This window comes from Xenopus tropicalis, chromosome 8 (assembly GCF_000004195.4).
Source record: "Xenopus tropicalis strain Nigerian chromosome 8, UCB_Xtro_10.0, whole genome shotgun sequence".
Taxonomy (NCBI): Eukaryota; Metazoa; Chordata; class Amphibia; order Anura; family Pipidae; genus Xenopus; species Xenopus tropicalis.
The window spans coordinates 139,022,956-139,037,618 of NC_030684.2; the positions used below are offsets into that span (position 1 = coordinate 139,022,956).

The 14,663-nt window shown below is 44.9% G+C and overlaps 1 protein-coding gene across 1 annotated transcript; it reads right to left on the bottom strand.

Moving 5' to 3' along the window:
• Positions 1-10,037: 10,037 nt before the first annotated feature.
• LOC116406857 lies at positions 10,038-13,403 on the bottom strand. The gene is made up of 2 exons (XM_031891834.1): positions 10,793-13,403; positions 10,038-10,450 (listed from the first exon to the last, which is right to left on the bottom strand). Exons 1-2 carry the CDS (start codon positions 13,401-13,403, stop codon positions 10,038-10,040), a joined length of 3,024 nt encoding a protein of 1,007 aa, XP_031747694.1.
• Positions 13,404-14,663: the final 1,260 nt, after the last annotated feature.

Consider the following 14,663-nt stretch of genomic DNA (forward strand, 5'->3'; position numbering starts at 1 on the left):
AGTTAACCCTATACTGCCCTTCCCCCATCTCTATCCCTTGCACGTGCCTGACATTCCTCACCCAGTCAAGGCCCTTCCTTTTAATAAGTCTGAGCCCCAGACCTGGATGAATGAGAATCTTCATAGACATATCTTTCTGCACTAGGACAGTGTGTGATTCAGTCTTGGAAATGACTTTATGGGAAATGGCTGAATGTCATGGCTTTGTCTAAGGGTATAGAGTTTTGAAGTTAACCTTCCCACCCCTTTATACATATTATAGGAGGTTTTATTACCAACATTTCAATTCGTAGTCCATTTATATATTATTTTGATAGTTTTTCAATTATTTGCTTGTCTAATTGAGATTCTGTTTGTGTGCCATACACTTAAGGCTACAAATGTCTAACTTGATCCCTGATACGGGAAGGACCAATCACCTCGTTCTAGTGCCAGCCAATAGTTTATAACTTCCGCTGAGTTGGTTCAAATGGATGAATTAGGAATTGCCCTTTGCACTGACTGGCAATCATTTCTATTGAGAACACACTTTTCTATTGCTACGATTTACCTTCAACGTTAATAAATTCTTCCCCACTGTGTCCGGAATATGGGAACATACTAAGTGGTTTAGAACAGTTGTAAGTGCCAGTCGTATTCGTATCTGCCTGTAGATCCAAAATGGCGCCTGTGGATTCCATGGCGACACCATTCTTGGTAAATACAGCATTTTCTGTACTGTTGTGCCGCCCGCTGTAACATCTAAGCGAAAAGGAATCTCCTTCATGAACAGAAGGCGGAGCCTGCAGGATGACTGGGCCTTGAAAAAACAGACATAAGAATATAAAAATGGTGCAAAGGTAACACAAAAAGGATATTTTGAGTTTTGAGTGTTGTTGTGTTTTGTCTGTTCCAGTTACACAGGAAAAAAATATCAAAATTCACCACCAGGTGGCGCATGGTCTGTGAGTTTAGCATTGAATAGATACACTTCTAAATATCCCATAGGAATGAATAGAGAGTGGGGGAATTTTACGGAGATGAACCCTTTGATTAATCTGCCCCCTAGTGTAGAAAAAGAATCCATTTGCCTATATGTTTTGATAAACATTTAGAAATAAATTAAGTAATTCCTGCTGATAAATAACGGGCAATCATTCACATATCTTATGGAATTTTTTATATGATATAACGGACTCACCTTTACTAATAGCCAGTCGTACTGCATCACTTTTTTTACTGGTACCAGCCCGGCACTGGTAATTCCCTGTGTTAGTTACCGTAGCATTGTATATTGTATATCTCTTCTCATAGTGACTTAATTTCTTATTATCTCTGTACCATAAATATCTCTTCTCCCCCTCAGGGTTGGGATCCAGGTTACAGGTCAGAGTTACAGAATCACCATAGAGAATGGGGACCCAGTTGGGTGAGAGGGAAACCACGGGTCGGGCAGAAGCTTCTGTAGGAGACTCACAGGCTGATCATACAGAGACACACATGTAAGGAGAGATATGAGCAACCACATCTACAGGGATAGGATTTTGGCCCTTTATACGGGATAGAGTCCTATAAACTGTAGGGGGGAAATCTGTCACGTGACAAAGAGTTCTACATGCACCCCCATAGTTAATGAGTTAACTTTTAGTATGTTATAGAACGGCCAATATTAAGCAACTTTGGTTTTCATTGTTTATTTTTGACAGTTTTTTAATTATTTGCCTTCTTCTTCTGACGCTTTCCAGCTTTCAAATGGGGGTCACTGACCCCGGCAGCCAAAAACTATTCCTCTGTGAGGCTCCAATTTTAGTGTTAATTTTTATTCCTTATCTTTCTATTCAGTCCCTCTCCTACTCATATTCCTGGCTTTCCTTGAAACCATTGCCTGGTTGCTAGAGTAGACAAGACCCTAGCAACCAGAAAACTGCTGAAACACCAGACCAGAGAGCTGCTTAACAAAAAGATACATAACTGAAAATCCATAACAAATAATAATTCCAGACCAACTGCAAATTGTCTCAGAATATCAATGTCTACATCATACTAAAAGTTAATGTTAAGGTGAACAACCCCTTAAACAAAAATAACACCCCCCCAGCAAAAAGTTAAATTAACAAAAACATTTCCCTTCCAACAGAGTGCTGTTAACTACATTTAATTACAAGACAATAAGGCCCATTCAGTCTTAGCACAGCAGCTTAAGGGTACACAGGGCAAGTGGAATAGCACAGGTTTTATTACTTGGGACTGAAAAGAGACAAAGCCAAAATGTATTTCCAAGGGTACCCAGGGCACAAATAGGCACTCACCCTAAATCCCCCCTAACTGGCCTTCAGGCTGGGCCCCCTTAGCCCATAACAAGGTTACAGATATATAGAAACATTGGGGTAACAGTCACCCCGCTATAGTTCCAGGGGTACCCAGGGCACAAATAGGCACTCACCCTAAATCCCCCCTAACTGGCCTTCAGGCTGGGCCCCCTTAGCCCATAACAAGGTTACAGATATATAGAAACATTGGGGTAACAGTCACCCCGCTATAGTTCCAGGGGTACCCAGGGCACAAATAAGCACTCACCCCAAATCCCCCCCTAACTGGCCTTCAGGCTGGGCCCCCTTAGCCCATAACAAGGTTACAGATATATAGAAACATTGGGGTAACAGTCACCCCGCTATAGTTCCAGGGGTACCCAGGGCACAAATAAGCACTCACCCCAAATCCCCCCCTAACTGGCCTTCAGGCTGGGCCCCCTTAGCCCATAACAAGGTTACAGATATATAGAAACATTGGGGTAACAGTCACCCCGCTATAGTTCCAGGGGTACCCAGGGCACAAATAAGCACTCACCCCAAATCCCCCCCCTAACTGGCCTTCAGGCTGGGCCCCCTTAGCCCATAACAAGGTTACAGATATATAGAAACATTGGGGTAACAGTCACCCTGCTATAGTTCCAGGGGTACCCAGGGCACAAATAAGCACTCACCCCAAATCCCCCCCTAACTGGCCTTCAGGCTGGGCCCCCTTAGCCCATAACAAGGTTACAGATATATAGAAACATTGGGGTAACAGTCACCCTGCTATAGTTCCAGGGGTACCCAGGGCACAAATAAGCACTCACCCCAAATCCCCCCCTAACTGGCCTTCAGGCTGGGCCCCCTTAGCCCATAACAAGGTTACAGATATATAGAAACATTGGGGTAACATCCCGCTATAGTTCCAGGGGTACCCAGGGCACAAAAAAGCACTCACCCCAAATCCCCCCCTAACTGGCCTTCAGGCTGGGCCCCCTTAGCCCATAACAAGGTTACAGATATATAGAAACATTGGGGTAACAGTCACCCCGCTATAGTTCCAGGGGTACCCAGGGCACAAATAAGCACTCACCCCAAATCTCCCCCTAACTGGCCTTCAGGCTGGGCCCCCTTAGCCCATAACCAGGTTACAGATATATAGAAACATTGGGGTAACATCCTGCTATAGTTCCAGGGGTACCCAGGGCACAAATAAGCACTCACCCCAAATCCCCCCCTAACTGGCCTTCAGGCTGGGCCCCCTTAGCCCATAACAAGGTTACAGATATATAGAAACATTGGGGTAACAGTCACCCCGCTATAGTTCCAGGGGTACCCAGGGCACAAATAAGCACTCACCCCAAATCCCCCCCTAACTGGCCTTCAGGCTGGGCCCCCTTAGCCCATAACAAGGTTACAGATATATAGAAACATTGGGGTAACATCCCGCTATAGTTCCAGGGGTACCCAGGGCACAAAAAAGCACTCACCCCAAATCCCCCCCTAACTGGCCTTCAGGCTGGGCCCCCTTAGCCCATAACAAGGTTACAGATATATAGAAACATTGGGGTAACAGTCACCCCGCTATAGTTCCAGGGGTACCCAGGGCACAAATAAGCACTCACCCCAAATCTCCCCCTAACTGGCCTTCAGGCTGGGCCCCCTTAGCCCATAACAAGGTTACAGATATATAGAAACATTGGGGTAACATCCTGCTATAGTTCCAGGGGTACCCAGGGCACAAATAAGCACTCACCCCAAATCCCCCCCTAACTGGCCTTCAGGCTGGGCCCCCTTAGCCCATAACAAGGTTACAGATATATAGAAACATTGGGGTAACAGTCACCCCGCTATAGTTCCAGGGGTACCCAGGGCACATATAAGCACTCACCCCAAATCCCCCCCTAACTGGCCTTCAGGCTGGGCCCCCTTAGCCCATAACATGGTTACAGATATATAGAAACATTGGGGTAACAGTCACCCCGCTATAGTTCCAGGGGTACCCATGGCAGAAATAAACACTCACCCCAAATCCCCCCTAACTGGCCTTCAGGCTGGGCCCCCTTAGCCCATAACAAGGTTACAGATATATAGAAACATTGGGGTAACACCCTGCTATAGTTCCAGGGGTACCCAGGGCACAAATAAACACTCACCCCAAATCCCCCCTAACTGGCCTTCAGGCTGGGCCCCCTTAGCCCATAACAAGGTTACAGATATATAGAAACATTGGGGTAACACCCCGCTATAGTTCCAGGGGTACCCAGGGCACAAATAAGCACTCACCCCAAATCCCCCCCTAACTGGCCTTCAGGCTGGGCCCCCTTAGCCCATAACAAGGTTACAGATATATAGAAACATTGGGGTAACAGTCACCCCGCTATAGTTCCAGGGGTACCCAGGGCACAAATAAGCACTCACCCCAAATCCCTCCCTAACTGGCCTTCAGGCTGGGCCCCCTTAGCCCATAACAAGGTTACAGATATATAGAAACATTGGGGTAACAGTCACCCCGCTATAGTTCCAGGGGTACCCAGGGCACAAATAAGCACTCACCCCAAATCCCTCCCTAACTGGCCTTCAGGCTGGGCCCCCTTAGCCCATAACAAGGTTACAGATATATAGAAACATTGGGGTAACAGTCACCCCGCTATAGTTCCAGGGGTACCCAGGGCACAAATAAGCACTCACCCCAAATCCCCCCCTAACTGGCCTTCAGGCTGGGCCCCCTTAGCCCATAACAAGGTTACAGATATATAGAAACATTGGGGTAACACCCCGCTATAGTTCCAGGGGTACCCAGGGCACACACTCACCCCAAATCCCCCCCTAACTGGCCTTCAGGCTGGGCCCCCTTAGCCCATAACAAGGTTACAGATATATAGAAACATTGGGGTAACACCCCGCTATGGTTCCAGGGGTACCAGACCAATACATATGAAGTGACAGATACAGACCTATAGTTCCAGGGTATATAAGACACAAAGGGGACTCAGACCTATAAAACCTACAATATAACAATTAATGGCACATCTCTGTATAATCAGAGTTAGCAGAGAAATGAGTGGAAGGAAGAAGTAGAAGAAACTTACACAATAGGAGCAGCAGAGCCAGCGGAGACATGGTGGGAGACAAGTGGGTGCCTCTATCACAAGACAGATAATAATTTCTAAGATGAAGAGAAGGAGCTTCATGCCAACTCCTGCCCAATCACACTCGCTGAATTCTTTATTATTATCATTATTATCTCTGCCAGAGGAAGTTTCGGATGACAGTTACCCACAGAAACGCACTGCTGCTGCTGCTGAGACAATTAGGCTGCATCGTTATTACTGTGTCATTAATACTTTTCTCTAGCAGACCGTTACCCTATAAGAAGTGATGTTTCCCAGTCTCTCCTGGTTGGTCAAAATGGGCCCTACAAAAATAATTTCAAATTACATTCATACAAGGTTATATATCTAGATATTAAACACCCTATGTTTCTGACTGTAAGTCCTGTATGTAATACCCCCTTTTGGGCAGACATAACATACAGGGTTCCCTTTGTCCTGGGTGCTATTGATATTGTTTTTGTTTCAGCTGCCAATGGAGGATGAGCAAGGGCACAGCCATAATATACTCATACACAAACACAAGAGCTCATTTACAGAGAGCAAAGTCCAATTTGGATACAAGTCACCATGTGTAGTTGGGGTTGTTTCATTTCAAGTGCATCAAAATGGCATCTGCACGTGATTCTTTAGGCTCAAGTACATGTGGCTATTAACATGGGTCATTATGGGAACCTTGGAGCTACTGCCACCCAATTGGTTTGGTCAGATGGGAGTGGAAGGGCTTAACTGCACAGAGCCCTGACCGCAACCCAAATGAACACCCATGGGATAAATCGGAACCCCTTCTATGAGCCAGGCTGTAGTAATAAGTCAAATCAACTGGACTTGCTGGGTTTTTCTGGAAGACGTTTCTCCAGTCATCCAACTGGCTTTCCCAATTCAGAAAGACAAAGAATGATTGGAGTTATGAGGTGTTATTAAAGCCTCCATGGAGAGGTGCCAAAACAGCATTGTATGCGTTAAACCAATGATCCCCAACCAGTGGCTCATGAGCAACATGTTGCTCCCCAACCCCTTGGATGTTGCTCCCAGTGGCCTCAAAGCCGGTGCTTATTTTTGAATTTCTGGATTGGTGGCAATTTTTGGTTGAATAAAAACCAGTTGTACTGCCAAACAGAACCTCCTATAGGCTGCCAGTCCACATAGGCGTTACCAAATAGCCAATCACAGCCCTAATTTGGCATCTTCATGAATATTTTTATGCTTGTATTGCTCCCCAACTCTTTTTAAATTTGAGTGTTGCTCATGGGTTTTCACACATATATGGCCTCTTGAACACCTCTTTTGAGCTAGTCGTTCTCCCAGTCTAGAATCTGGACCTGACAGTCTTCAAATGTTTGTCCTTTTTCCTCTAGATGTACTGTAGGTACCTGACTGAGTCCTGACCAGAGGAGCTGGCTCTTCTGTGCTGCGCCATACGTTAGTGTAACCGCTTGGTTTCTCCCACATATAAGTCAGAGCACTCCTCACTGCACTGCATACACAATATGCTCGTACTCTTACTGTTCTGTCCTCCCTACGTATTACCCTGGGGCAGTGTGTAGTTCGACATACAGATAAACTCCTCCCTTCATCAACTCACTGAGACAGGTTGGTAGGTTTCAGTTTATTAATAAGGGGAAGGTGTGAAACTGGGGAAAGAGAAATATGCAGCATTTACTATACAGTAGACAAATACAGTAAACAAAACATTATGGTTTATATATGTACAAACACATAAAAGATGAGAGGCATCTGAGTGGGGGGTAAGGCCTAGATGCCTGGGCAAGAACAGATGTGCCATGATATAACTGCACATAAACAATTATGAACCCACATTAAGGTATAAACATGGAAGATATATGTTTGTATTATTAACCTAGGGGTTGGGGATGGATGATACCTACCAACGATGCTTCCACGGGGCTGGATTGGGTAGGATTATGCAGGATTGCTATTACACTGTTAATGCTGCTAAGATGGCAGCTATACTAAACCTTTTCCTGTATTACCCATGGTCACATGGTAAAGTACGGTAGGCTGAAAAGGACATTTCTTTAAACAATCAAAACATATACCTCAAGAAACCACAAGGTGGTGCAATAAAACAGTAAAACAGTACTGGAGGCATAACACTCCCCGTCTGATATTGTAAGATCTGTGGAAGAAAGCAATAGGATTAGTTCAGATATAGGTCTAAGGAAAAGTTTAGTCTCATTCTGCCTTAAAACCTTGACCTCCACTTTCCGGACTTTCCCATCCTCACTTGGGAAAACTCTGGTGATAAGTCCTAGAGGCCACTCATTTCTCTTGATCTGAGAGTCTTTCATGAGAACAATGTTGCCAGGTTCAATGTTCTGTTTGTCAGACTGCCACTTATTCCTAGACTGTAAGGTGAAGATGTACTGCTTCTTCCATTTGTCCCAAAAGGTATTAGCAAGACTTTGAACTTGTCTCCACTGGCGCTTATATAAGTCTTTGGTATCAAACTCACCAGGAGGAGCTTTGATGGTACTGACCTTTTGAGTAAGCAAGGTGGATGGAGTAAGTATGAAGGGATCCTCAGGGTCATTAGATACAGAGGTCAAAGGTCTGGCATTCATAATGGCTGCTACTTCTGCCATGAAAGTAGTGAGAGTCTCATGAGTAAGCCTTGTTGACCCTTCCTGTAAGAACATGGAATCAAGAATTCTGCGAGCTATTCCTATCATCCTTTCCCAAGCACCTCCCATGTGGGAAGAATGAGGAGGGTTGAATGTCCATGCACAACCTTGGTCAGACAAGTATCTTTCAACAAGATTTTTGTCCATGTTTGAGGCAATGTTTAGCTCTTTACAGGCTCCCACAAAATTAGTCCCTCTATCAGAGTAAATTTTTTTCACTGGGCCTCGAATTGATATGAATCTCCTGAGAGCATTGACAAAACTGGAAGTATCCATGGATTCAATAACCTCTATGTGTACTGCCCGGATACTCAAACAAGTAAACATTACTGCCCAGCGTTTGCTATTAGCGTGACCCCCTCTAGTATGGCGTGAAGTCACAGACCAGGGGCCAAATACATCAAGGCCAACATTTGTAAATGGAGGTTCAGTACTAAGTCTGTCTGCTGGCAGATTAGCCATTTTCTGAGTCTGAAACATGCCACAAAGTTTTCTGCAAGTGACACATTTGAAGATAACACTACTTACAAGTTTCTTTGCTCCAACTATCCAGAATCCTGCTGCACGCAGGGCACCTTCTGTAAACAGACGTCCTTGGTGCCTTGTCTGTTGGTGATAATGTAGAACAAGTAAAGATGCAATGTGATGATTGCTGGGAATTATCAGTGGGTTCTTCTCCTTTTGTTCAAGTGTAGCTTTCATGATGCGACCACCAACTCTCAATAAGCCATTTTCATCAATAAATGGGTCAAGCTTCTTTAACACACTGTCTTTGGAAATAGCCTTTCTGCCTTTGATGTACTCAAACTCTTTAGCATATGTTTCCTGCTGTACACTTAGAAGAATGATGTTTTTGGCTTGCTCAAGTTCATCAACGGTATGTGCCCTTTGACAGTAGTGCCAGCCTTTGCAGTTGGATGTTGAAGGGAAACCCTTCTTGAAGAACTTCACTATATGAAGCAGACAGGTAATAGATCTGACTAGAGACTTCCAAGTGGAGAACCTCTTGAAGCGATGAGACCCAAGGTGCATACTTGAAGTATCAGTGCAGAGTGTAGATACTTGTGGACGAATCTCTGGATCAGATGTTGTATCAATTAGTTCATACCCATCAGCAGGGTCATTCTGTTCAGATGAATACAGGAAAGAAGGCCCTGTAAACCAGGAGGTTTGTTTTAAACAAGCTGCGGGTACAGCTCTTGTTGCATGATCTGCTGGATTTTTCTCTGAAGGTACATAGTGCCATTGTTTTGGGTGTGTTGATCTCCGTATGCGCAGAATTCTGTTACTTACATAGACATAGAATCGTCTGGTCTCATTGCAGATGTAGCCCAACACTACCTTGCTATCTGTGTAGAATTCAGCCTCACTTAGTTGAAGATCAATTTCTGAAGTGATGAGTTCAGCCATTTCCACTGCTAGCACAGCTGCACACAGCTCCAATCTGGGTATAGTGTGCTCAGGTAGTGGAGTTAGTTTTGCTTTACCCATAACGAATCCAATGTGGCACTGTCCTTTGCAATCTACAGTCTTAAGGTAGGCAACGGCAGCTATCGCTTTGATTGAAGCATCAGAAAATATACAAAGCTTCCTTTCTTTTATTCCTGCAGCAGGAGTACAAGTGTATTGCCTTGGAATTTGAATGCTAGACAATGCTCCTAAAGAGTCTCTCCATTCTATCCAGACTTGTTCCCTTGCTGCTGGGAGAGGGGAATCCCAGTCACAAGATTCCACTGTTAGTTCTCGTAGTAGAGCTTTGCCTTGAACAGTTACTGGAGCTGCAAATCCTAGAGGGTCATACAAACTATTTACTGTAGATAAGACTCCTCTGCGAGTGAAGGGTTTCTCATCCTTGTTCACTTGAAATGTAAATGTGTCAGATTTCAAGTCCCAGTTTAGGCCAAGGCTGCGTTGTACAGGTAAAGTGTCTGTTCCCAAATCTAGGTCTCTTAAATCATTATCATGGTCTTGGGAAGGGAAGGCTTTCATTACCTCTATGCTGTTGGAGGTTATTTTGTGCAGAGGTTGGAACAGGCTAGCATGTCTTGTGTTCTCTTAAGCAGACTGATTGCTGTCTCCTCAGAGGGTGATGACTTCAGACCATCATCTACATAAAAGTCTCTTTCAACAAATTGTGTGACATCTCTGCCATAGTCAACTTCTCCTTCCTGGGCAGACCGCCTGAGCCCATATATGGCCACTGCAGGGGAAGGGCTGTTTCCAAACACATGCACTTTCATGCGGTACTCTAGGACATCTTTCGCTGGATCATTGTCTCTGAACCCGAAGAATCTCAAGAAGTTCCTATGATCTTCTCTCACAAGAAAGCTGTGGAACATTTGCTGGATGTCTGCTATAAAGGCAATAGGATCTTTGCGGAAACGTATGAGTACCCCCAAGAGTTTGTTGTTGAGGTCTGGACCTGTTAAAAGTACATCATTTACGGAAACACCGTCATATTTGGAACTGGAATCAAACACAACTCTGATCTGACCTGGCTTCTTTGGGTGGTATACTCCAAAGATTGGCAAGTACCAGCATTCTTCTTTCCTTGTAATACTAGGAGCAGTTTCTGCATGACCATTCTCAAATATTTTTCCCATGAATGTAAAGAAATGTTCTCTCATCTCTGGTTTCCTTTGGAATGTGCGAGTGAGGGAAGTGAAACGTTTGAATGCCTCTTCTCTGTTATTAGGAAGGGAACGTCTATGTGGTTTGAAAGGAAGTGGAGCTACCCAGCTGTTAGCATTGTCTTTACACATACCTTGATCCATGATTTCCAGGAAGATTTTGTCTTCTATGGAAAGGGAAAGCTGATTGTCATTTTTGGATCTCTGGAACACGTTGCAACCCAAATGATCATCATCCTTAGCGCAGGGATAGCTCTCTCCTAAGAGGTTGGTTAGATAAGTGTTATTCTGAATCTCTTTAATCAGAAAGCGATTTGGACATGGTTGAAAAAGAGAAGGGCGGCCATTCTCTAATGTGTTAGTATACAGAGTGTTGATGTTGGTTGGCCTGTGTACATCTCCCAGGCATACATCACCTATGATGACCCATCCAAGGTCTAGCTTCTGAGCATAAGGTGCATTGCGAGGACCATTTATCTGGTCCCTTGCTTTGTGGACCCGTAGGATATCTCTTCCAAGAAGAAGCATTATCTGGGCCTTAGGGTCAAGTTCAGGGATTAAGTGCGTTATACATTTCAAGTGTGCATGGTGCAGTGCTGCATCTGGTGTAGGGATTTCAGTCCTATTATCTGGTATCCGACTGCACTCAGTTATAGGTGGCAAAGGCAAGCATATTTGTCCATCTATGGACTCTACTTGGTAGCCAGATGCCTTCCTCCCTGCTGTCTCAATAACTCCTGCACAAGTCTTTAAGGAGTAAGGAATGCTTGGGCCTTTGATATTGAATAAATCAAAGAAGGCTGGACAGGCTAGAGATCCATTACTCTGATCGTCCATGATTGCATAAAGTCTAATAGCTTTATCCCTTTGGCCTTTCGGGTATACTTTGACTAAGCAGATTTTGGAGCAGGATCTGCCACCTATGGCTCCTTTGCAGACTTCTGTACATTGTGAAGTGACCTCTGGTGTAGTTATAGCAGTGTCACCTTCCTCCCCGCCATGCTCGCTAGCACCCTTGTTGTGAGGTAATGTCCACGGGGCTGGCCCAGGGTGTAATGCTGTATTGTGGTGTGTGCTGTCACATTCTGTGCATTTTACACTGACCTTACAGTCCTTGGCAAGGTGAGATGTTGATGAGCAGCACTTGTAGCAGATGTGGTTTTCCTTTAGGAAGGCTTTGCGGTCATCTATGGACTTTCCTCTGAAGGCTCTGCATTTCAGAAGAGGGTGAGGCCTTTGGTGTAGGGGACACTGCTTACCAGGGTCTTTGTTGTTTGTCTCCTCCTGAGAGCTGTCAGCAGACCTGTGGAAAGAACCTGAAGAGGAAACATTAGTTTTGTGAACTGTTACTGCTTTGCGAGTATTAGGTACTGAAGGGGTGGCATGTGGCAGAGTGAGATCAAAACTGGGGTCATTCCTCATCTTGGCTTGCTGGTATACAAAGTCCACAAACACAGTAAAGGGGGGAAATGTGACATTGTATGTTTGTTTGAATTTAGACCCATGTGCCATCCACCGTTCTTGCAAGTTGTAGGGTAGCTTTTGCACTATGGGGTTAACACCTCTGGCTGTGTCCAGGAATGCAAGTCCTGGTAAGTCTCCTTCGGCTTTAGCAACCTGAAGTTCCATTAACAGGTCACTTAGTTCCCTAAGTTTTTGGTAACCTTTATTGGATATTTTAGGGAAATCATCAATTCTTTTTAAGAGTGCATTCTCTACTACCTCTGCTGAGCCATAACACTCATTAAGTCTGTGCCAGATCATTTTGAGACCAGTCTCTGGGTGGTTTATGTTGATCACCCTGATCCTTTTGGCATGCTCTGCAGACTCAGTGCCTAAGTATTTGATAAGGAGGTCTATCTCCTCACTGTATGATAGGTCTAAGTCTCTGATAGTGTTTTGGAAAGAGGATCGCCAGGCTCTGAAGCCTTCTGGGCGGTCATTAAACTTTACAAGTCCTTTGGTGATTAACTCACGTCGGGCAAAGAACTTGGCAAAGTCCATTGTGGCCTGGTTGGCACCATGGTAGGTAGGTGGATGAGTGTTATAGTGAGAAGGTGTTGTGTAATCATACCTGTCTGGAGGTTCTTCTTTAGGCTGACTTGTGACATACCGCCTTAACATATCAGAGGAAGTAGTTGTAGGGTTACCCGTAGGCTTGGGTACCCAGCTGATGTGGGTGCCATAAGCAGGATCATTTTGCTCTGCGTTACCTCTCTGGTGCACTTGTGACTTGCTGCTGACTTCTTGAGTCGTATAGCGTTGTTGGTCTGGCTCTCGGGTAGCATGTTGACCTGGTTCTTGTGCTGAAAGAGAATCTGTGTTTTGTTTGGAGTGCTGCTGGACATACTCAGAGGTGCGCTGCAGTGGGTCTTGACCTTCAATCTCTAGATCTGGTGCCCTGCTGTGTCTTTCGCTGTCAGGGTATACAATTGCCTCTAGAGCTTCTGCTTCAGCTATGGCTGCTGCAGCTTCCCTCTCTATGACCAGCTTTCCTAAAGATGCTTCTAAGCGTGCATTCTCTGCTTCTAGGCGTGCTTTTTCTGCATCTAGGCGTGCTTTTTCTGCATCTAGGCGTGATTTCTCTATTTTTGCTTCCATCTCCCTTTCTGCAAAGGAGACTCGGGCTTTGGCTGCTTCTGCCTTTGCGCGGGCAATTGCGGCCGCATTGATGACAGATGAGCGCTGGGAGGAACCCGAGACTTGGGACCTTGTTGTTAGTGAAGGTGTCCGTTTCTGTGACATTATGCAATAATGGAGAAGTTTTTAGCCTGCTGTAGCTGCTGTGGCTTCTCTGGGCTACCGTGACTTAGTAGCAGTGGCTGAATTTAAAGATTGCCTGCACTTGCAGTGTAGCTCCTAACTTGTCCTGCCTGCTGTGCAGCCGTTGTTTCACTGCACTCGCAGTGAAGCGTTTAGGCAGTTCTACCCGCTGGATAGCCGTTGTTTCACTGTTCTGTCCTCACTACGTATTACCCTGGGGCAGTGTGTAGTTTGAAATACAGATAAACTCCTCCCTTCATCAACTCACTGAGACAGGTTGGTAGGCTTCAGTTTATTAATAAGGGGAAGGTGTGAAACTGGGGAAAGAGAAATATGCAGCATTTACTATACAGTAGACAAATACAGTAAACAAAACATTATGGTTTATATATGTACAAACACATAAAAGATGAGAGGCATCTGAGTGGGGGGTAAGGCCTAGATGCCTGGGCAAGAACAGATGTGCCATGATATAACTGCACATAAACAATTATGAACCCACATTAAGGTATAAACATGGAAGATATATGTTTGTATTATTAACCTAGGGGTTGGGGATGGATGATACCTACCAACGATGCTTCCACGGGGCTGGATTGGGTAGGATTATGCAGGATTGCTATTACACTGTTGACACTGCTAAGATGGCAGCTATACTAAACCTTTTCCTGTATTACCCATGGTCACATGGTAAAGTACGGTAGGCTGAAAAGGACATTTCTTTAAACAATCAAAACATATACCTCAAGAAACCACAAGGTGGTGCAATAAAACAGTAAAACAGTACTGGAGGCATAACACTTACTCTTATGCTTTGGGATTGGGTCTTTTGTGTGAACCAGTTGCAAGTTTGAATAGAGGCAAGGGGGGGTGTGCAACATCTATTGTCTACCACAGGGGCCCCCAACCATTCTTACTCGTGAGCCACAGTCAAGAGTAAAAAGACTTGGGGAGCAACACAAGCACCATAAAAGTTCATGGATTGAGCCAAATAAGGGCTGTGATTGGCTATTAGGGGCCTCTATGCACCCTATCAGCTTACATAGGGCTTTATTTGGTAGGAAATCTTGTTTTTATTCAACCAAAACTTGCCCCCAAGTCAGGAATTCAAAAATAACTCCCTGGTTTGGGGGCACTGAGAGCAACATCCAAGGGGTTGGGGAGCACATGTTGCCCCTGAGCCACTGGTTGGGGATCACTGGTCTACCACATCCAATGCTGTTTTGGTACCTTTACCTGGAA

Bases quoted from the DNA above. Each gene is read 5' to 3' on its own strand.
- LOC116406857 (XM_031891834.1), bottom strand. From the start codon at position 13,403: ATGTCACAGAAACGGACACCTTCACTAACAACAAGGTCCCAAGTCTCG. The intron at 10,451-10,792 runs GTATGTGTAAAG...TACTTTTAACAG, and splicing joins CCTGGAAATCATGGATCAAG to GTCCAGACCTCAACAACAAA.